Below are 24,687 nucleotides of genomic sequence, written 5' to 3' on the forward strand. Positions count from 1 at the left end.
AAGAAAGAGTTAAGACAGTGGAAACAGGACGGTTTAATATCAACAGAGGAATATCATTTCATGTTTAATGAACACCCAGTCCTTCCCTTTCTTTATCTATTACCAAAAATCCATAAAGGAACATTTCCAATTCCCGGACGCCTCATCATTTCGGCAATCAAGAGTATGACTGAAAAGGTGGGGCAATATGTTGATTTTTATCTACAGGACTTTGTAAGGACATTACCTTCCTTTGTGAAAGACACGGGAGATTTCTTAAATAAATTGAAGGACATCTCATGGAATAACAATATGATTCTTGTAACTCTTGATATAGAATCGCTATATACCAGTATTGAACATTCATGTGGTATTAATGCAATCAAGTATTTTCTAAATTCTAGGCCGTGTGAATACTTCATACACAATACAATGTTGATATCTTTGATCATCTGGTGTTTGGAAAACAACTATTTTTTATTTGGCAAGGACATATACAGGCAAATACAAGGTGTTGCGATGGGGGCCTGCTTCTCTCCTAGCTACGCGTGTTTACACGTGGGCTATTGGTAGGAGCGGGTCCTTAGGGCGCAACACAAAGAAATGTTTGACACTAGGATTATGCATTGGTTGCGTTACATTGATGATGTTTTTATTGTTTGGAATGGAGATTCTAAAAGTGCAGAGGATTTTATCAAAACAATTAATGTGAATTGTTTTAACCTACACTTTACATCATGTATTAGTCCAACTAAAATTGAATTTTTAGATGTTTGCATTCATATCAAAGACAATGAATTGGTCACTACTGCTTTTAGAAAACCCACAGCAGGGAATGCAACACTCCACGCAACCAGTGCACACCCCAAACACTTAATTAGCATCATCCCCTATGGAGAAATTTTAAGATTGAAACGCATATGTAGCAGATCAGAAGAATTTGAAAGTTGCCAAACTGAAGCTCTATCCAGATTGAGGAAAAGGGGTTATTCTGATAAAGTTTTAACAGAAGCAGGGCATCAATCCTACCAAACGAGATAGAAGATGAAGGGCTGGATAGTATATCAGAAGACCCACCTAGACTCATTACAACTTTTAGTCGTCAAGAAAGGAAAATCAGAGCCATAATGAATAGAAATTGGCCCATTATCCTGACAGACAACGTTCTCAGCAATAGACTGCCAGAGAAACCCACGATTACATTCAGGAAAACTCAATCTATGGGAGGGCAGTTTTCAAGAAACTGTCCTGAATTAGAACATACAACATCATGGTTAAAACCTAGAAAAGGTTTTTTCAAATGTACAACTTGTCGTGCATGCAAGTTTGGAATAAATACAACCAAATATAGTACTCCATTCAGAGAAAATGGGGTAGATATCAAGGGCAATTACAACTGTCGCACTGACTTTGCAGTATATGTACTCACGTGCACCTGTGGACTTAGGTATGTGGGAAGTACCAAGCTCCAGGTGCACGTGAGGATATTGCAACATCTTCGGGCCATCATCAACAGCGATCCGGCATATCCGGTCGCCCGTCACATTAAAGAAGTCCATAATAAGGATATTAAATGCCTGTCTTACTTTGTAATTGATTCAGTTCTGGCTCCGCGGAGAGGAGGGAATAGAGAAAGAACATTAAGACGGCGGGAAACTAAATAAATTTTAGAACTAGATAGTAAATCTCCTAATGGTCTTAATAACACAGAAGATATGCACACTATTTTATAATTTGAGAAGTTTTGCACATCTATAGGACGAAAGATTTAATAGACCCACTCAGGAGATATTGGATATAGACCATTATATCTATTCCCACAGGCTTGTGGGATATAGGTATTGTACTATCAAGATCATGACCGCTGTCAACAATAGAATCTACATCATAATATTTGTCCAGCCTGCCTCAATTTTAAACATTTTAAATTATTTCTAATCGTGATACGCTTTAGTTATAGTGACAAGTTTGAATTGGTTAGTTTTTTCTTTCTTTCTTTGTGGTGTAGGATTTAGAGATATATTTGCACTAGACACTTTAATTCATAAGTAAAACCAAATGCATTTAGGCAGCTGTGTATAAATAGGATGGTCCTAATCACTCAGTAATTGTACCCAACATATGTAATTCAATTTATTTATATACATATGCAGAAATTTACACATACCCTTGCATCAATTGCACAATAGTCCTGCTTTTAGGCGGGAAGTTGCACATTCATTTGCATAAGTTTGCACATGCTATATGATGTGTATTTTGCACCAGTATCAGTATACATATATTTATTGCGTAATTTGCACATGTGGGTTGCGTATTTTGCACATATTTGGCATTTATGCTGAAATCTGCACACGGGTACGAATTGTGATATGCATGATTTGTATAGGTACCAATCCTTGAGATTAAATAACATCGCACTATAATGGCACACATTGCGTAATCAGTGTATATTTGACGCATAATTTATACAGGATATGAGAAAATCTTGTGTGATTTGCACTTAATATGTTGGTAAAATCATTTGGGTACTATATGCAAATTTGTACAAACATAAAACTGTGTGTAAATACCATAGACTTAAACGAAAACTAAGGTTATGTATTGTTACATATAAGAAAGCCTACACTATGAGTATTTTGTCACTATCCATTATCACGTGGTGTAACAAAGAGAAAAAAAGATGGTATAAATTTTTGAAATCGTACCGCTGTTTCACTATGTGATCAAGGGCACTTGATGCCCAAAACGCATCATGTGAGGAGTGAGTGGAAGGAGAAATAAACTCACCTGTTATTGCAAACTTCAGTGTGGGTCATTGTCTTCCATGTTCGCCGAAGGGAAGTGCTGGAAGTGATTGCTGTGATATATATATATATATATATATATATATATATATATATATATATATATATATATATATATATATATATATAGTAACATATTAAATATATGTATTTTACATTATATGTTTTTTATTTGAAATGTATTAGTTTAAAAATATACATATCTATAATACAATTAATAGAATTGTTTATTCTATAGTAATATGAGAATATTTATATATGTATATATATGTATATATATATAGATGCACAAAGCCATAAAATATAAAAACATTAAAAAAAGAAAATATATATATTAATGAAGACAATAAATATAGAATTTAAAAGTCCCAATTTTTTTAAAATAAAAATACTATGAACTATGAACTAAAAAAATGTAAAAAAACAAAAAGCAAATAATATAAAATGTATCAAAATAAAACACTTGTTGCAAAAAACTCTATTTAACCAACAGTATGAACACTATTGAAGTCTAAGAATATCTAACATATTACCGCCACTCTACTTTATGCAACAGTAGGGGAAGTGTAGGACTTAAGGGAGTTAACATTTACTATTCACACTCCAGTCTGGGCAACAGTAGGGAAATCGATGGATTTTGGTAAGATTTTCTATTCCCTCTCCAAAGAGCGCAACAGTAGGAAAGCGTTTAACTTCAGAGGGGTTCCATTTACTATTCTCACTACAAACAGGGCAACAGTAGGGAATGCATTCGATTTCAGAGGGGTAAAATTTCCTATTCCCACTCCAACAGGGCAAAAGTAGGGAAAGCATTGGATTTTAGAGCAGTAAAATGTACTATTCCCACTCCAAACAGCACAACAGTAGAGAAAGTGTTGGTCTTTGGAGTCGTAATAATACACTTTATCCCTGTAAAGTCCGACACTGTCCCTACTGTTGTGCTGTTTGGAGTGGGAATAGTACATTTTACCACTCTGAAATCCAGTGCTTTCCCTACTTTTGCTCTGTTGGAGTGGGAAGAATACATTTTTACCCTTCCGGTCTGTGCAACTGGAGAGAGCGCATGGGGATTTCGGAGGGGTAAAATTTACTATTCCCACACCTGTCAGCACAATAGTAGGGAAAGTGTTGGACTTTGGAGAGGTAAAATTTACTAGTGCGACTCCAGTCGCTGCTACAGTAGGGAAAGTGTTGAATATCAGATAAGTAAAATGTACTATTCCCACTCCAAACAGCTCAACAGTAGGGAAAGTGTTGGACAGCGAGTAGAATAGTTTTGCTATTACTAATGCAGTCTAATCAAGAGTAAGGAATGTAGTTCACTTCAAACACATTACATATATAAGTAACACCAAAAAGGTAGAAATATGAAACCCTTAATATAAAAATTATTAATTAACATAAATCTATATGTAATTAAAAATACAATCTATCTACACAGTTACTATTAAATAAAATAATTATCAATGAATAAATAGGCATAGGCGAGAACTATTGGCTTTGCCAATGCTAGATTTAGTTACTTTTATATCTGTTAGCCTACCACCAATTTTGTAGAATGGTCTAATTTTATTATATGGCAAGTGCAGTAAATCTATGGTTTTGACTAACGTGCTATGGCCGTAAAATGATATAAACTGATTAAACAAATAATCAAAAACGGTGCCACGATTCCTATAGGCTCCTTTAAAGAAGGTACTCTAATTCTAAATTAATTCTAGGGGTTGTCTAAAAAAACAGTGGTCAATCAAGAAGTAAGAGACCTTCAAGGAAGTACTCAGCACTAATGAGAGTCCCAATAAATTGAGTAAAAACACCACCGAATATTCACATCACTTAGGTGGCCAAAATGAAGAAACGTGATCTGAAAAATAATTATTATTCCCTTTAATGTAAGTTATTTCAGAGAGACATTAGATTGTATCAGTTTAGCTACAATCAGTTCTGTTTATTCTATACCAGTGCTGGCATCCCATCACAAACACAATTGTCAAAGCTGAGGAGAGTTTCGGATTTTATTTTACTTTGGTAGTGTTTAATCCCGGCCAGGAGTGCTCTATTTCACTGTTAAAAGGTCTGTTTATAAGCAACGTATATGATCCAATGAACAAAATATATATTTTTAATTCTTTTACAAGTTTGAGTCACAGACGATATCTGTCCAGACTGCACTTTCTAATCTTATCTTTTGTTTGCTACTGTTTCGTGTTGTGCAATATTCAGCATACTGTTCGCCTCCAAAATGCACAGATGTTGTGATTGTCTTACTGCATTATTAATGTACTAGGAGGCCCCCACTTATCTTTTAGGACTATCTCATTCAAAGATTTGCATAGAAATGTCTTGCAGTTGCCTAGGAATTTCCCACTGCTTGCGGGCCTGTTTTACAGACCGGTTATGTCTCATTCACGTTTAAAGTCACCAGCCTTCAGGAACCCTACACTCTGCTCATCATGGCTTTCAGAGCCACGAGCTGGTGGCTGGCCCTTGTCCACATGTACTGCCACGTGCTGAACCGCACTGCTTATCTAAAACCATGTAAAAACACAAAGGATGCAGAGGTTCATGTGAATTGGGATTTGGTGGGAAGATTTGGACTTTCGCAAGCATTTTATACACGTTTGTATATTTATGTTTACTAACTCACAAGGAAAAGGGAATTAAGGTGCTTGTGATCAAAATGCTAGTGGGTAGAGTGACCAACTGGTATGGGTGCAATTAAGGGTCAGAATTCAGGACAAAACTTAGGGACAAAAGGTACGTTGTACAGATACATCAGCGGAAGTTGCACAATAGTATAAAATTGAGTAAATAGACGACCACTTAAGTACAAGTCAAAATAAGTTCATATTGGGTTGAGACAATTGTGCACTTCACGGTTTTACAGCATGCGCGCAGCTCTGAGCAACTGTGCAGGTCTTTTTGAGGTATTTCATTTGATAATAATCTATTTATATGGTTACTGCTCTGGGTTGTCCAGACTGATATTTTGTTTACAACTCATGGTCCTGAGCAGGCATGTTTGGAGAGAGAAGTAGTCAAGAACATCTGCTCGGATAAACTTTGTTACTAGCATCGCATATCTGAGTGCCATTGTGAGATGTAAAGCGGCACGCATAGGTGAACTAAAGGGAGGATTGCTGTGATGAAACCACTATAGGGAACGCATTATGAGTGTTTCAGCATGTGGAACTTAAAATATGGAATCTGACTTTGCTTATGGGGGCTTCGCAGAGAGTTGCGCTAGCTGACGGAAGTCACAAAGGTGCTTTTCCCACAGCTTTCTGAAAGAAGGCACTGTCGATACACTATTACATAGTTTATTTGTGACGCCTTGCCTATTGCTACAAACACAATATACATCTCGAGCACAGTTCATGACACTATGAGGCTCTCCCCAAAACCTTACACCTAAAACAAAACATGCAAACATTTACAATTACTAATGTAACATTCAAGTAGCAGTTGGGTGTCACTCAAAATGTCATATGCGTGATGTATAGATCCCACACATAAGCACACAGCAAATACAGAATAGTAATACATAGGCAAGAGAGTAGTCAGCACATTTAAATACCTCCCACTTTGAACTAAAGCTCTTATGGCACCAGGAAAGCAAAGTAAGTCATCACAACCCTTCCCAGAAGAGCTCCCCTGTCCAAGGATCTAGCCATTCATCCTTCCATCAAACCCCTGACATCCACCATTTCAAATTTACATTCTGTCATCTATTAATTCTTTCATCCATCAATTAGTCTTTCACTATTCATTCTGTCCTTCAATCTGTGTGCCCAGCCATATCCAAACCTTTTCAACCATTTGCAAACCTATCCATCATCTATCCTTCCTTCCATCCATCCCCCCATCCACCCTTTTACTCATCCATCCTCCCTTTTACCCAATCCATCCTTTCACTCATCCACCCACTCTTCAACCCATCCATTCACTCACTCATCCATCCAACCATTTACCCTTTCCCCCAAGCCATCCTTTCGCTCATCCATCCACTCATTTATCCATTCGCTCATCCATCCACTCATTCACCCTTTCACTTATCAATTCATCAATCATTTCTCTCATCCATCCACCCATTCACTCGCCAATCATCCATCCATGCACTCATCAATACATCCTTTTACTGATCCATCCACCCTTTTACCCACCCTTTTACCCATTCATCTACCCTTCCACCCATACATCCATCTATTTACAGTCGTCCATCCTTCCACTCACACATCCATCCTTTCTCTCATTATCCATCCATTCACCCTTTCCCTCATTCATTCATCCTTTCACTAGTCCATCCAGCCATTTACCCATTCCTTCACTTATTCACATTATCACATTAATTATGAGCTGAGCCTTTGTCTACTGAGTTGCAGACAGAAGAAGTCCATAAAGAACTTCACCCTCGCTGTAGTTCCTAAAGCAAGGGACGGAGTGGGGGAGGGTTCAATATGCCCCTGCACATAGGCAATCTGAAAACTTGGGAGTCATGAGTCATACATGATGCACAGTGCCAGGACGTGAGGTGACAGTGACATGGTGTTGTTTCCAGGGCTTTAACCTCTTCAGTGCCCATGACGAGATAGTCTCGTCATGGAGCACGGTCGCGCTGTGCCCATGACGAGACTATCTCGTCATGAACCCCACCCACTGATACAACGCCCGGCACAGGAGGGGGAAAGGGCGTGGCACAGAAGGGGTTAAGTGGGATGAAACAACTGGGGGTCTCTCCAAAGGGTGTGTCTGATGGAATTATGGGTGTGGCTTAAAACACCTAAGCTAAATATATGTGGGGAGCATAATTTGCTGCCAACTGGTATTTAGCTGTTTCTATCATTGCATCCAGTATTATTAAACCTACAACAAACCATGACTATTGGCTTTGTCAATGGATGTTAGTTGCATAAAATAAATAAAAAAGCAGCATCTATGGCTTTGTTTTATATAATAATAAAAATGCTTCAGCTCTGAAATGATAACTGTGTAAGAACTATAACCTCTTGTTTTTAACTTTGTACATTTGTTTTGTACATTTCTTCCATCTAACCCTAACAGAATGCCCTGCCTTAGACCAAGGCAGAAGGCGGCGCACCACTAAGAGAATTAAGAATTGTGTGCATGTCTTCAGTAAGCTCAGTTTTTAAGCGCTCCATTGGATCATGGTAAATAACATTTCCAGGACTTCCAATGGGCATTGTGGCTACAGCTTCAATAACATTTTTGTAATTGCTTAAAAGCTCTGGGGTTTAGTGAAGTTGATACCACCTATTTAAACAAAAATAAGTAATTTTATTTCCTGCCCCACAGATTTCGAATAATATCTTTTTGTTAGAATTCAGTATTACAGTAACACGAGATTAGAGGAGTGTCAGTGGAGAAAAGTGCAGTCGTAGAACATGTTCTGAGTGCATTCATGGAAGTCTATTAAATCATTGATCATTAAGTCTGATTTGCCAGTGTTATGTTGCTCTGGGATGTTAACAGATTTATCAGTTTTATCCTTGTATTGTATGCAGAGGGAATAATACCACTCTACCAGGATGTGGCTTCTTAGACACCCACATCTTCCTAAACATTATTGATTGGGTTCTTTCATATAGTCATAAGTCCAGAGTCTGATTGAAGTATCTCTTGTGATGATCTGGGGAACCAACTGAAAGGAGATGTGCTAAATAGAGGCTCAGGGTGGGAAGTATGCTTTAACATCCCAAACTATCCCATTATCATTCTGTATGTGGCAATCCGCTTGCATACAGAATGTCAATAGGCGGGTGGGGCTGCTCTTGTGCTCCGAGGATGAGTGCGAGGCCGCCCCATCAGGGAGCGGAGGCCTCTCGCAGGGAACAGGTCTGTTCCCTGCAAGGCCCAAAACTATGGACAAAAGGCGTACGTAAAAGGAATCCTCATGGACAACATGAGGTCCAAATTACTGACAGTCCGTAAAATGTATTGACGGTTGGTCACTGCTAGTGAGTGACTACTGCAAAACAGTATTAAAGTAGTTTTGAGATAATGCCAAGCAAGTTACAAATTTGCATACAAACTACTTGCAAGGACTGGTTCAACACGGTTTCTGGATGGAAGAAGCTACGCAAAATATGCACTAGTCCACAAAATGCTCAAAGGGCAATGGCACCAGCATTTACAGGTGAACCTAAAAAAACTAAACCTTTGTGCATCCCTAAACATAGCACAACATAGTATATTCCCATTGGATATCCTACGAGAATGTTATGGCATAGTTGGATATGGAACGTAGTATAGACAATCCCCCCACCCCCCGCCCCTCCCTGAGAGCACCTGTGTAAAAATGACTAGGGAAAAAGCCTACAGACAACTAAGATTGATGACTTCTGGAAAGTCGATTACATCCTACAGAGCAGTTAGACAACTTGAAAGGCTTTCACTGTACTCCCTGAAGAGAGAATTCTCAAAGCGCCTTTCCGAGTGGATCGACCCATCACAGTTCGTGGGTGGAGGGGTTGGTAGCGCAAGCCACATAGATGATTGTTGTGTTGTAGGCTCCTTCCTGCTTACCTTTGATCTGCTGAAGCTCGGAAGATGATGGGGTTACTCTAATCATGTTCAAGCAAGTTTTGTCTAGAGGAGGTTTGTGAAAGGATAATCATAGTGGTGTTCTCTGTAGATTTTTGCCACCCATGGACCGCACTAAATGTTTGCATTTTACTGTACTGTCCATGAGGTAAAAGTTCTGGCTCGACTTACACACAACATGAGGGAAGGGGCAATGTATAAAAATATGAGGAAGAAACTGCCCCTGCGAGACAGCGGCAGCAGCTACTTTGTTGTTCTTTTGAAGTGAAGGTACTGTTTTTGTTATGGTTTTTCTTATATATTTATGTAATATGGTTTGCAGGCACCGCATGAATCCCATGCAGTAGTGATGAGTCGAATTTAAGAAAGGAATCTTTTAATATTGGACCCTTCATTGGTGGACAAATCACATTAATATTCCTGCATATTGCAATTCTATTTGATGCCTTTACTGGTTCTCTTTCTTAACTTACTATTGGGCTACGTTTGTGTTGGATAGCCCTCGTTGTGAAAAACATTAAGAATTTTAAATGGTCATGTTTTCTTGTGAAATTAACCTCAATATAACAAAAGATAACAAAACTTCTCCACCGCAAATTAAATCTTTTTGATGATTCTCAAAAGGCATGCATGTTAGGACAGATGTCATCATTCGTGATGTGAAGACTATACACCTAAAACACGAGCTTGGTTGTTTATATGACTAAATATTGAGGAAACCAATGTCAAACTCCACAAATTTTACCAATCAATATTGATGACCTAAATATGCATTAGAAAACGACCAAATACTACCTAGCATTCAATAAAAAGGTAAAAAATATTCAAATCGCAAGAAACCAACTAATAAGACTACATTTCAAAACAGTTAACCCGTTACAACTCTTTAGTAATTCATATACAGTATAAAAGGCCACACAAATGTTCGAGAAACTATTTCACTTAAATTCTGCACCTCAAAAGCCAAAACGTTCCTGAATTAATGAGTCACCAGAAGAAAAAGACCCAAAAAAATAAATAAACGTATTTCCAAGTAAGGTAAATCAATTATACTTAAGATAAATTAAATAAACAAAAACTGCCTATGCTTATAGTATCTAAATAATGAAGATATATTTTTTCATGTTGCCGAGACACAGCTAAACAAAATGCACCCAAACCTAAAAGAAAACATCACTGAAATTAAAGTTGGATACATATTTGAATACCAAAAACACAACTGTAAAAATGTTAAATAAAATTTAAAAAATATAATATAATTCACTTCAGTTTTAACAGCAAAATAAACAATAAGCTGTACAAACTAAATAATTTATCATATAAAATGAATACTACCATTTGTTTCTACAGTCCAAAGCAAAGATCTGCACCAAAAACAAACAAAATTAACATGAGATGTTTCCAAACATCACCTAAACGTATAATTCATAAGTGTAAATGTAAATAAAGGTTTTACCAATGTAAATAATTAACCAGTAAAAATGTGATTAATAATGTATTAAAAATAAAATATTGTTATTGTAAAGCTCACAGAGCCACATACGAAAGATTTCAAAAAGGAACATTTTTACTAAACCACATGGGATACATGTACAGCAAAGAAAGTATAAGCAGTGAAAGAAAGCACTGGAAATGTACAGAATATTATTCTAATGCATGTTATGGGAGGGAAACTATTACAAAAATGAAATTGTATTGCGATAACTCAGGAAAGCTACCACCAGTTCCCAGACCCTCCTGGCACAGTTTTAAAAAATCTACTCACCAATGTTCCAGTCCAGCACTCTGCAATTCCCAACTTAACAAGACTCACAGCCAAAATTAGAGAAGCAACCAGAGAACAAGATGCTGCTACAAAATAACGAGGCAGTAAATATCCGAGCAAACGTAACCTTAACACACGCAAAGGATACGCTCTTTCTATACAACAATTCTAACAATGAAAAAAAGTAGAAGAATCTATGCCATTGAAAACAAACTACAAAATCTTAAATAGAGCAATATGTGGGTGATGGACTGCACGTTCAAATGATGTTGCCCACCGTTGTCACAATTCTATACAATTCAATGAAAATACCAAAACACTAACAACCCCTTAGTCTACACACTTTTACCTAATAAATAAAGTGCAACATACAGAGCTATTAAACAAAACTAAAAATTTAAAACCAATGATTGCAATCCTTACAAATTAATTATCGACTTTGTGGAAGCTTGAGCACATACATTTTACAATTTTGCCCAGCAGATTCAGTTTTTTTCTTTGCACAGTTAGGGCCTCATTACGATGTCGGTCCATTAGCCTCCGACCTCTCTTCGGAGGCTTACCAATTGACATAGTAGGTTTACAGTCTGACCACTGAATTACAATGTCGGTGGTCGGAGTGTAAACCGGCTGGTCAATCCAACTCGGTTCCGACGGCCTCAAGGAGCCGGATAACCTTATGGACGCCGTTTCTGCCATTGGGATTATGTTGTCGATTTCCAACAGCCTTTCCATGTCAGGCTTTCCAACATGGAAAGGCTGCCGGAAAGCAACTTTGGGGGCCTCTAGCAGGGACCCCATCTCTCCATGGCCAACGGTTGTGGGCTTGGGGGTCACCTATGGTGCCACCCTGAAAATCTGTGAGGTGCCTGCCACACGGTGCAGGGATTTACAGAAACTTCCATTTCTCTATGGGAGCTTGTGCTGCAGGCGGTTTCTGCCCGCCGCACAAGCTCCCATTGAGAAATGGGAGTTTGCAACCGCACCACATGTGGTTGCATCGTAATCCGGGGTTCGGAACTGCAGACCTATGGTCATCGGTTCCCACACTGATACTGTGTTGGTCAGAGGCAGCTCGAACCGACATCATAATAGGGCCCTTAATGTTTTAAATGTATTGTGTGTTGTTCTTGTGGTTTTAAATTGGACTTACTTTACATGACTTGCTCCCTCTGTAATGAGCGGGAGATCTGGTGGCAGTTTTTTCTCCTTTCTGTGGGCCTAATTTAGAAGCACCATCTTAGAAAGGTGAGCTCTATTTGTCTGGGGATGTGCATCACCACATTGGCCCGCTTTATGGAAGAAATGCTGCCGCAGTGGATGCATGCAACGGGTGCACTGCTGGAGCGTTAAAGGCAAGGTTGTCTGTGCCTTTTTGAGTCCAGACAGTGTCCAGCACCAGCTATGCTGCTGGTCTGGTTTGTGACCTGGTCAGCAAGTTGTACTATTGCTCTTAAGATCTACTGGCACACAGGAGGACAGCATCCTGACAAATATTATAATTGTTTGAAATGTGGCAGGTTCGGTCTCTTGCATTGATTATCAGCTGGTATTTAATATAGAATTTGATACGACTAGTGCACTTCCGAAGGATCCGGGAGTGGAGTGAATTATGCCCTTGAGTTCCATTTTGGCTTGTCTTATTAATGCAAGGTCTCTACCTAAGCATGCATTAGATATTAAGGGGCCTACGAAACTGTAGCAGGCTGGAATCCGCCTATTAGGATGTGACTGCTTTATGGGCAGATGGAAACATCCATTTTTCCTTTGCAGCACAAGTTGCAATAGAAGAATTGATGTTTTCAAACATCCATGCACCTTGCGCCAGGCATCATGCGGTGCCTGCCACATGGTGCATGGATGTTTGGGGGGGCACCACAGTTGCTCTCCAGGCCCCATAGTGGAGGCCCAGGGGGACGGTGGCCTTGCTAAGGGCCCTCAAAGTCCCTTTTTGTCTGCCTTTCTATGTGGTTGCACCGCCATAGAAAGGCAGACGGAAAGGGACATCGTAATCTCTATGTTGGTGCCTGAGCTGGCACCGCCCCTATTTTAGGGATTACAATCCCACTACTAGCCCGACGGGCTCCATGTACCTGTCAGAACAGCAGCAGTCGGTCCCTCCCCCAGATACCTCCAACCACCAGATCGTAATCTGGTGGTCGATCCTCTTCAATAAATGTCAGTGGGCCTGCCGGTGGTGGGCCCACCAATATCATAATGAGGGTCTGAGAGTTTTGAAGCATCCGACATCTTCGACTTTGTAAATTCTCAAAGAAATAAGGATTAGTGCTAATACCCTGGCATACATAGCTGTTGTGATATTTCTGCTTTCTCAATCATGCACATAGAATGCCAAAATCGAAAAGGAGACAGAATATCCATAATGCTTCAAACCTGATTAAACTATCAGGTTAGATTAATCAATTGAAGTGAAATGATTTGTTTTCTAGTAAGAACTTGGCAACCTTTTTGTTAGCAGGAGTCCTTATTTATTGTCTCCACAGGAATTTAGCAGATTTTCCTAATGCCTTGCAGGTTTTTGTAGCTCTGTTATGGGATCAGTACTCTAACTTCACTGTTCTCTGAGATTTTTATGTGCACGGTGAAGACATTAGCTGTAAGCGGCCTGTTCTCTAACAGATACTCTTTCAAGAATTTATCTCAGCTTGTCACAAGTCCCACCCATGCAGCTGGCCACACTTCAGAATTGATCTTGTCTAATTTCCCCACTTTGTCAGTAGGATCTTCTTCCCCTTTAACCTGGTCGGAGGACTTTCATGTGCATTTTCCTTTCTTGCATAGACTAGAACAGATGCTCATTGTGAAATTTCCCTAACTCTCACGATCACAGCACAAGATTATGAAGACAGCCTCTCAAAGCAGTTGGCTTCTTTTAAGCCGATATATACAGGAGAAAGCACAGAAAATTTAAAAATATACCAATCAATAGTTACTAGCTGCCATTTCTGTATTGTCCCTCTGAAATGCACCTCCCCAGGACAAAAACTTTGCTCTTTGGTTCAATGCAGATCTTTGAAAAGAAAAAGTAATTGTAAAAGCTTGAAAAAAGCATGACGAAAATATGACCCGGTGGTTTAAAATATATGTAAGTTGCATTGAAAGAATACCATAGGTATGTACACAAAGCCCAGGATGAGTGTTTTTGGCTCACAAATTTCTTCATGCATGCAGGCCCCTTCAGAGATGATTAAAACTAGCCAATCCTTTCTTGCACCGACAGTCTGAGACAGAGAGAGCCCACAGTCTCGTTATTGGCCGGGACTTCAAGACTGATCAGCAATTCAGGAGCTCTGCGGTCAAGGCCCTGCAAAGAGCCCACAAGATCTACCTGGTCGGTCTGTTTGAAGACAGCAACCTGTACACCGTCCATACCATAACGGTCACCATCATGCCCAAGGACATTCAGCCTGCCTGTTGTATTAGATGAAAGAGGATCTAAGGGGACTGCAGATCTGCACTAGACTGTATTCAAAGGTTTACTCCTTTTGCTGAATTGTGTGAAAGTTGTCTATGTTCTTCCATATTAAGTTTTAGAAAACGTACTTAGAATTTGACGTACCAGTAGCCAATGCCGAATTCATAGTGCCAGCAAATAATTCCATCTCAATAACTGGTCCTTTACTGGCAGAGTTTTAGATGCTTGCCCTCCACACATTTTAATCCCAGCCCTTCCGGCGATAAATCTTAGTATAAATATTCTGTTCAATCCATGTCTCTGGATTGTTAAGGTTCCCAAAAAACTGGGAACATGCTCAACTAGTTCCTTTATTGAAAAAGCCAACTGCTGACCTGACATTTTGGTAATTTCAGATCTCTATCACTCCTTCCAGCAGTTTTCAAAATGATGGAGAAAATAAGCAAGCAAATTTTGCACTACCTAGAAGACCACAATTTACTCCACAGTACTCTGTGAGGGTTCTGACCAGGCTATAGTATTGAATCGGCCCTCCTTGAGGTTTCAGAGTTCATCAAGATAAATGTTTATCAATCTGCTGTTTTGGTGGTGTTAGATCTGTCAGCGTCTTTTTACACCATGTCTCATCCCATTTTCCTGGAATACTTAGAAACCTGGGAATCTGTAGTTCAGCACTGCACTGGCTCATTTATTTCGCCTAGATGCCAAACAGTTCATCCCCGCTCCTTTTGGTTTGGCTACCAAGCCTCTGAGACACGGTGTCCCTTCAGGCTTTTCCTTAAGCCCGACTTTATACAACGTATATATTGCTCCCCAGAAGGATTTAATGTGGTTTCATACACTGATCATACTCTGCTTATGTTTTCCTTTAAACAAAACCTCAAGTGATAACAATCCATGGAAATCACCCAAACCTCTAAAGATGTAAATTTAAAAAAAGCTTGTGGAAATCAAAAACATCAGTGCAATCCAAAAGAAAATTTGGTAAAAAGATTACCAAATTTATTTGATTGGAGAAAAAAGACCTCTTTGACACAATGGAAACCTGTAATAGAAACACAATACACCCACCCGCACAACACATAAACCCCATGAACATTAAAATACGATATACAATATAAAAAAATAGAATAATTCTACCACTTACAAAAACAATAAACCTATAAGTACATAGTATGTAAAATGTGGCCTACCAGACTCGACGATAACAACTACAACTCAATTATAACACTAATCCAACAAAATAATAAAGCCCACTTAACTAATCCTATAATCCCCACATAACACTGAACCGCCAAATTGAATTGAATTCTCACACATCGCAATAGATTGAAAAGAACTAATGAAAATTAAAAACTCATAGTATTTTTTGTATATTTAAAATGTCTGCATATACAATGTATACAATAAATGTGTATGCAAAAAAAGTGAGTTGTCTACAAAATATGCATGTAAAACATATAAAAAAATTTAACATACGTTAACATGTATTTTGAAATACAAAATGTATGTTTAATTTGTCACACTACCCCTCCACTCCTGTCTCAACTCTCTTGCACTGCATTCTGGGACAATCTAATATGGCAGAACCCTTCCTTCCCTGGTCAGAGCTCCCTGTTCCCACCCAGAGTTATGATGATGGTAAATGGAACACCCTCCCTCGAGGACACTCCAAACCGGTAGTGCTACAGTTCTCCCTTCCACTGATTTTGGACCAAGTTGGCTAGGGTAAAAAGCAAAGGGACGGGCCTGGTGTCAGATGTATCTTCTTATGACAAGGAATGGCTTCTTTGAAGTGTAATTGTCCTTGGGCACAGCCCCAGGCCATCCTGTCAAGGGAAGGCCAGTATCTCCCCCTTTCCAGTCTGGGAGCTATCCACATCCACTATAGGGTCATCCAGTTGCCAGGTTACACTTGATTACTTACAAGCTTTAGGCAGGGCAATGGTAACTTCAATAGTAATACAACATTTGACTTTACCATTAACTTGGATTGGGGATATCTACAAAATCGAGTATTTGAATTATTTTTCTAGCTGTTACCAATCCAATCCGAATTTAGCAATCATTAAATGTAACAATGTAGCCTAGTGTTTCCTTCTGAAAGCAGCCATCCTTGTCACAATGATAATAACTTTTGGAGATATTTCACTATAAAGATATGTTCAACAGTAACTTTTACATATCTTTCTTTTAAATACCATGCACCCTGCCTTTTTTGGCAATAAGGCATTCGTAGGGGTGACTTATTAATTTTTAAAAGGAAGGTTTTGGTCTCTCAAAAGAGATGTTGACAGGTCGAATTTGCAGTTCAAAGCTGCCACTGACATATAACCTGTGTGCAGCTACCATGCTGCACGCAATGGTAGTCTTTCACATGCAGCCTGCATTCGCCAGGGCACGTGTTGATGTGTAACCAGCAGAGTACCCCTTACCCTAACTGCACTGCAGTAGCCTGCTCTTAAAAGGAAGATACTAGAGGTAAGATGCTCTTGAACCTTTGCTGTGTTTAATTCATAATTCTGATATTAATAAGAGCATTTGTGTTAAAGATGTTACTCTAAAAATGCTGGTCTATGCTGATGATGTTTATTGCTTGAGGACCGGTACACCTCTACACTGCATAATCTTCATATTATATCAAGTAATGCTGGGGATTCTGGATACATTTTAAATGTCAACAAAACATAATTTTTCCCATTGAGTTATACTGTACCTCAGACATGTGGCATAATACATGTACTCTCTGAAATCTTCATACTGTGAAATATTAACATATTTCCTTTTCTAAATCTATCAAAGCTACCACTGACACAAACTGTGAAATTATATAATGCTGTACATTATTGAAAAGATCAATAAAAAGTCTTCTGTAATTCTTAGTGGGGGGCAGAATTAATAAAGCCTTATAGCCGCCATAGCGGGCTATACCGGCTATTAAAGGCCCGCTCCAGTGTTAAAGGCCCGTGCTGAAGGCGTGGGCCTTTAATAAGAGAACGGGACTTTAATGGCCAGTATAGCCCAGCTATGAAGGGCTATAAGGCTATTGGAACATTCTGCCACTAGAGGGAAGAATGATCTAACAAATAAAACAAAGGCTTCAGGGAGCGAGACTCAGGCTCCCTGAAGCCTTTGTTCACAGCCACAGCTGTGAACAAAGAAACATTGGAGTTTTGGGCGTATACCAGCCATTATAAGCCCGGAGCTACTCCATTGTTTTCAATGGAGCTCCCAACATTCAAATGTTCTAATAATGGTTATTGTTCCACAAATATATTTCCTTTCCATGCTTTCATTAGAATTTCACATTATTCTTTTCTTTTATAGAAAAAATAATTTCTAACGTTGTCTGGCATTGTAAACCCCTAGAATAAGATTTCATAAACTCAAAATAGAAAGATAAAAGGAGGTTTCAATCTACCAGGTTCGTCAAATACCATTTATCTTTCTTGGTTTGTCGTGGCTTTCTTTGGTTTAGAGACTTGTATCCTGCTATAACTGCTGTATAGGTACAAGTTGGAAAAAATGGATTAAACAATCTGCTCTGCAGGCTATCTCATCAGTCTCCAATAATCAAAACCACTTGATTAGTCCTTTAAAATTTCTATTCAATATTCCATTTTAATTAAGCATGTTTTAAGGATAATAATTCCAGTACAATCATCATTGAAAGTTAAGACATAACATTTCTTATTGGTTATCTTGTCTTGATTCATGTATCTTTTTCTTACATGATATATGCCAAGGAAATTTGTTTATATATTAATGATAAAAAGCTAAATGCACAAGGTTTAAAGATCATTATAAATATGACATTTTATGTGACAATTTACTCCGGGTTTCCTGAGTTACTGGTATTTAAAATACCAGACTCATTACTGTATGTATTTCTATTAAATCTGGTTATTTGCTTCTATGGTTTATATAAACATATCCATTTCAACTTAACTAATGTAAATACTTTGACCTCCTCTTGGAATGAGCTATCTCTTATTCCCTCTTCTGAGCAGTGGGAAAATGATATGGTTTTGCTACATCTCAGATTCACCAATGGTGTTTCTATATCAGACTAACTTAATTGTATTGTATAAATGTTTATAGACCACTGAGAAGTATAATTGGCTTGCTGAACCATCTTTTACACGATTGTCCATGATTCATTACATTTTGGATGAATGTATGGGAGACTATTGTTAAAACTGGAAATATCTCAGATACTATTTCATATAAGGTATCAATTGGTAAATCATTCTCGATTTCCACATCACTTTCCACAGTTCCAATAAAACTGTTTGATCTTCTCAACTCATCAGCTATTAAACCAATTACCACTGATTGGAAGGATATTAAATTGACTGCTGTGCATATATGGCGATCTTCGATTATATTCAATAGAAAAAGTGCAGATAAACTAAACTTCATTAAATGCTCATCAATTGTTTTGGAAAGCCAGTTATGTAACAAATGTTCAATTAATAATATTTTATTTTATTACCAGTCCTTTTATTGGATAGGTGACTATATATACATTTACCTATTATTTTCCATTATGCTTTTAGCCCACATTTCTTTATTCTTTTATCCTTTAATTCTTAACTCTGCGTCGTACATTTATACTTGTATTTGTTTAACAACTTCAAATGCATTTTTCCTAAATATTTGAAATATGCTTTGTCCTTGTATTGTTACATTTACTATTTTAAAAGTGTTATGTTATAGCATATTTATAAAGTGCACGTACACGAAAATATTTTCATGGCGCTAAAAGCACTGTGGCAAAAAGGAAATTCTAAGTTGATGTGCAGGTATAAATGGACGTTCTATATTTAATATTAATGGTTTAGATAAACCATATAAATATTTTTTCTGAAAGAAAATGGTTGTGGATTTCGTCCTTCTATTCCACTCAATGAAGCTACCTCTGTTGTAATTTCTCCTCTGGTGAACAGTGTGCTGCAGCAGACATTTTGTTGAGGAACTCGGGCACGCAACATTTGCCTTTGTATGGTGTCCAGCTTTGAACACTTTCTTTATACACATTGCCAATGAGGCCTCCATTTGTCACAAGAGAGCCCCTACATGGGCATGGGCACGGATCCCTGAACACATAGTTTTATGAGGATATTATCTTGATTCGTATCCTAACCTATTAAAAAAAGCACCTGGGATCTGATGCTCCCCAAGTATTGATTTAACAAATATAAGAACTTGGTTGAATGAGGTTCTTTCTGCAGACAAAAATGAGGCATGTTCCTTTCTAAGGGAGGTGTGCTCAATGCTGGCTGGTAAATTTTAACAGCCTTCTTAGTGCAATGTTTCCTCGAAAGCTGGTATCCAAAATGTTTCCTATTTTTTCATCAGTTTTGTTCTTGAGAGGCTTTGTTAGTTGAAAGAAGGCTGGTCGGGTTCCAGAAAGTGGTATATTGTAAGGCACTTCTTCTGTATTTTGTGTTGTTTAATACAACAAATGTGTAGTTTGTCTACAGAATGTAAGTTGTTATACTTTATTCTACTATAAACTAAGATCCTATCACTAATGTGATGCCATCTGATGTCCTCCGATTGATGCAATGTGACTGACTCGCTCCAAATCCTCTGAAGCTTCTACGTTACTTTTATGTTATCTTACTGTCGAACATATTTGCAATAGAATAATGAAGACTCTGTCAGGACCCTAGCAAACATCACTCTGCAATCTATATGAAGCAATTACAGCACCCTACTGTGCAACATGGGCTGGAAACCAGTACTCGGTATCACTGTTAATACCACTGGATAAAGGACAGGTTTGCAGCAACCCAGATGTCTAGGCATATCATAATTGTATGTTTGTTTCCCTACTGTTCTGGAACATGTCACAAGCTTCAATGATTGTCTGTCTTCAGTACTGATCCACGTCACCATCATGTAAGACACATTCAGTGTCCTATTTTCATGCTTATTCTCAAGCCTGATATGGCTCTGTGTAATCACTGCCTACATTCAGAACAATTATTGGAGCTGTCCATGCAACTCTGCTTGATGTTTCCTAAATAAAAGCAGTGGCAAGAGTCATGAGCCCTTGACAGGCCAACAGGAGATATTTTACAGAGGAAGGAGTAATCACTGTTAAGATCTGGTGGCTCTAATCTGTGAGAGATTCAACAAGATGTTGCCTTTCACCTCGGCCAACTTCACCAATCAGTATGTAATCATAGTAGGGTCGACTGTATCGAACACTTCCAATAGGCTGAGTGGGATCAGGACATATCAGCAAATTAGCCAACTTTAATATTAAGTGAGATCTTCAGTGATAAAAGTCTTCAGAAATTGTTATTCTTTTTTTTTAACAAAATATTGTGTTTTCCATCACTCAGTACCCCTACCAATCTGCATTCCTCTCCCTTTCCACTGCCCCTTAAGCACCTCTCATGACCACTGCTTGTCGTATAATGGATTTTAACATATGTCAGCGTGATTGTTGGGCAATCTGCAGCTCACACCGACCCCAATCTTCCTTACCAAGCTATGCCCCTGAAAATCCCCTCAACTCCAAATGCAGCAGCTTTAGTTTCCTGGCTTTTTTCAAGTTAATCTTAATTGCATTCATCATCGGTCAGATATAAACCACCTGGGTCAATGTTTAAGATATGTGTGCCTTAGTCAAGGTATTTTGGTTGCTATCTTAAGGATGCTGTGAGGCAGGCTTTCTGTGGCTACTTTGCTAGGTACAGATGTGTGCAGAAGAGGGGGAGGATGTCCGCTACCTTGGACTGCTTAATTGATATTTCAAGTATATTTGGCATAGCATGGCACTGTGGTAAATGGGGTCTGACCAATGCTTGATTAATGGATGAGCTGTGTATGTTGAGGGAATGTGCATTGCTTCATGTCTGGCTATACTTATTTTGTGGATGGCACCAGGGATTGTACTCCTCACTTTGTGGGCTTTCACTGACGTCTCCATGTCATCAATCAATTAAATACACGTTTATAGGGAGGGGATGTGGCCTAGCGACAAGCGCTGCTGTACGTGGAATCTGTGGGCCAAGGTTCAAATACGGGCCTTGACACTAGACTCAACATCCTCTCCCTCAACACGGGAGAGGATGTGGTCCGTCGGCTGCGCTGCCGCCTCTGGTGCAGGAAACCAGGGTTCGAGCCTCGAGGTCGCGTCCACATCCTGTGATTCTGGGCAAATCACTTAATCTCCCCGTGCCTGAATGTGTAATGTAAATACGGTGCTATGTAAAGCGCTCCAATACCTTCGGGTCGGGTTCGCGCTATATAAATATGCAAAAAAAATATATATTGTGTGATTCTGGGAAAATAAGTTAATCTCCTTACATCTAAAATGTGTCTAAAATGTATTTTTTGTTAACCCCAGTTGATGTATACCGTCTTGTAGATTGCCTCCTAAATGTCATTTAATGTACAGTGCTCCGTTGCTTCACAGCTAGGTTTGCGCTAAATAAATACCAATAAATACATTTTTGTTAAAGATCTCAAAAAACAAATATTTAACAAATATGTTAAACGAAAAATAATAATCATCTAAAATGGGATCCTAATTTGATGGCCACAGATAAAAAAAAGCATCTTAAAGCAAAAGAAACCAGTGGAGATGACAATATCTGCCGAAAGACTTAACTTATTGGAGGGATTTAAGTCATTATCCACTGAATAGCCACTGGTTGCTTCAATTGCCCGTCTTATTGCATTTAGACACATAAAGAATCCTGAATATCCTTCACGACAAATGTTGTTGGGTTCGGAGGTAAAGGATTTTGTATCCGGTGTCTATGTAGAACGTGGCTCAGTGGATATATCTTTTAAATGCCAAAGTTAAATATTGTTTTGTGTGGACGAGTAGTTAGTGTGTTTGCAGTACAAGTCTCGCCTGTAGTCCACATCATGGCAGCAGGGTAGCTTTGTAGGGTGATTGACCTGTGCCTCCTCTGGCCTACCTTGGGTCGGATGAACAAGAGGCAGCAACTCCAAATCTGAAGGGCTTCTGTGCATCACCAGGAAAATGAGGGATGGGGGTGCAAGGTCCTGTAGCGGCTCACTGATCACCATGTAAGGTCCACAGTGGTCCAACAGGGGGAGGAAAGCGATAATGCCCAGAGAGGGCTGGCGTGCAGGAGCCTCTGCTTTCACTCGACTCTTGTTAAAGGAATGTGTGCTACACTACAAGCTAGTTAGGTGTCAAACTAACAGAGCCATCATCGAACCTAAAGTTGAGGTTCACGTCCCAACAATTTCACTCAGCCTCTCACGCTTCTGAGTTTGATAAATTTAGTATGACAGGGTGCAATACATGTTCGTATGATCAATTACTATATTGATTATTGAGACAATTTCTACTGTAAAGTCCTGCCTTGGAATTCACCCAGGTCCGGGCCATCGTGTGCAAGCATTCAAGAGCACCTTCTGGCAGTACCCTTTACAGATGTGACATTTTTCTTTTGATTTCAAGTTTTATAGATAAGCTGAAAAGAGTCGCCTTCGATCATAAATCCTAAAGCTTGAAGAGATTTTAATTTACTTATTAGGTTTTTGGGTCCTGCATATCCGACGGTGACAGTCAATGCTAGGAAAGTGATCCCTAAGGTAGCTGTCATCAGAGTTAACTTCAGGCTACACCTGCTAAGCAGCCATATACCTGTTTTTATACAGATAAAGATGGTCTTAACACTGGTCCTGGTGTTTAATACATGCATTCCTGTGCTCTCTCCCACCACACGTCATGCAAACCTGCAATATTTAGAGATATGTGATTAGTGTCCACCAAACTTAAAATGATCGTCTAAAACTGGAAATATGTTCCCGTTTAGAAAATGTATGGTATATAGTACAGATATTATATTGAATAGCTGTCAGTGGTTTGCACTTTACAAACAAAGGGTTTCTACATCTTCACCTCCTTCAACCATGTCGATCGCTTTTTTTACAGAGTATTGGTAATTGTGGGCTTTGATTATGTATTTAATGTAAAAAACATAAGCTCTAAACTCTTCAGAAAACAGCCTTACATTTATTTGGATTTATCAGCTACTAATGTGTTAAGGGTCAGTGGTCTGTAGGAATGTCCTTTTGATCTGCATTGGTCTCCGATAATAACACATGAGGGCATCTCATAAAGCGGTTATTACATTACATATCTTCACATTTTTCCAAAATGTAGAATGTCTCCCTAGTACAAAGATGCCCCTTCTAAGTGCAACTTCTTGAAAACATTTAAATGTGCTCGCTTTAAGATTTGCTAAATGCGGCAACGTCTGTTTGTGTCATACTTGGGTTGTTTAATATTTAAGCAAATTAAAGGGTTACATTTTTTCCTAGGAAACGAGTGAGCTGAACATTTAAGGGATCCGTCTAATATACAGAATTTTTTTTTACTTTACCCCGTCCTCACACAATTACAGTCGCCAACAATGGCCGTTCTAGAATGGAACGTTTAATTGAGGTCTGCATGGGTTTTGAGAAGTATTGTGACATCATTCACTGGATGCCCCTTTAAACATTCCCGAGAACGATCTTAAACAGGATTTTGAGATTAAACAAAAGATTACGTTTTACAGTGCAGTATAACAAACATAAAGATATATTTTTGAAGCTTTAGACTGAATGTCCTGGTTCTCTGTGCACCAGCATGGGCCTGCAAGGTTATCGACTGATGACAAGGTCGGAAATGTCCGCTGCAGGGCTGTGAGGGGGATATGAAACTGTCGACCTCAAAGGAGCGTTGTCTGCCGCCGCCATCTTCTCATGTGACTCCCGCCATCTCCACTTCCGGCCGCTCACGCTTTTCTCTCCTATCTGTTCGCAGGTTATTTTGACAAATCAGATTACGACACGGCTGAGCAGAGGCCACGCTCCACGGGCAGACCCGGTGTCTGCGGCTGATGACTGGTCCCTGTCAGAAGGTAAAAGAGCCCTTGTACCGCCGACGTAACCCGACCCCGCCACAGGCATCACGACTGTCACTGCCTGTCTGCAGTGGGTCTCTTATTAGCAGTAACTCGGGTAGCATGAAGATGAAGTAAGTATGGAATGGAGCCAGTTATGGTACACTTCTCTGCTGCGGTTTGCTTTCCAGCTGTGTGCCTAAAATTTCTGCCCTGGTTTCTGTGCTTCATGCAACCTGCACCAATCCTCGC

The 24,687-nt window shown here is 39.0% G+C and overlaps 1 protein-coding gene across 1 annotated transcript in view; it reads left to right on the plus strand.

The window, feature by feature from the left end:
- RAD51B (RAD51 paralog B) overlaps positions 1–24,687 on the plus strand; it is a 2,869,137-nt gene that overhangs the window by 2,013,172 nt on the left and 831,278 nt on the right. The window contains exon 8 of the mRNA XM_085627892.1: positions 24,357–24,453. Coding sequence (XP_085484018.1) covers positions 24,357–24,453 — 97 coding nt within the window. The remainder of the gene's footprint in view (positions 1–24,356; positions 24,454–24,687) is intronic.

The sequence above is a fragment of the Triturus cristatus genome, chromosome 9 (assembly GCF_964204655.1).
Source record: "Triturus cristatus chromosome 9, aTriCri1.1, whole genome shotgun sequence".
NCBI classification, from domain to species: Eukaryota; Metazoa; Chordata; class Amphibia; order Caudata; family Salamandridae; genus Triturus; species Triturus cristatus.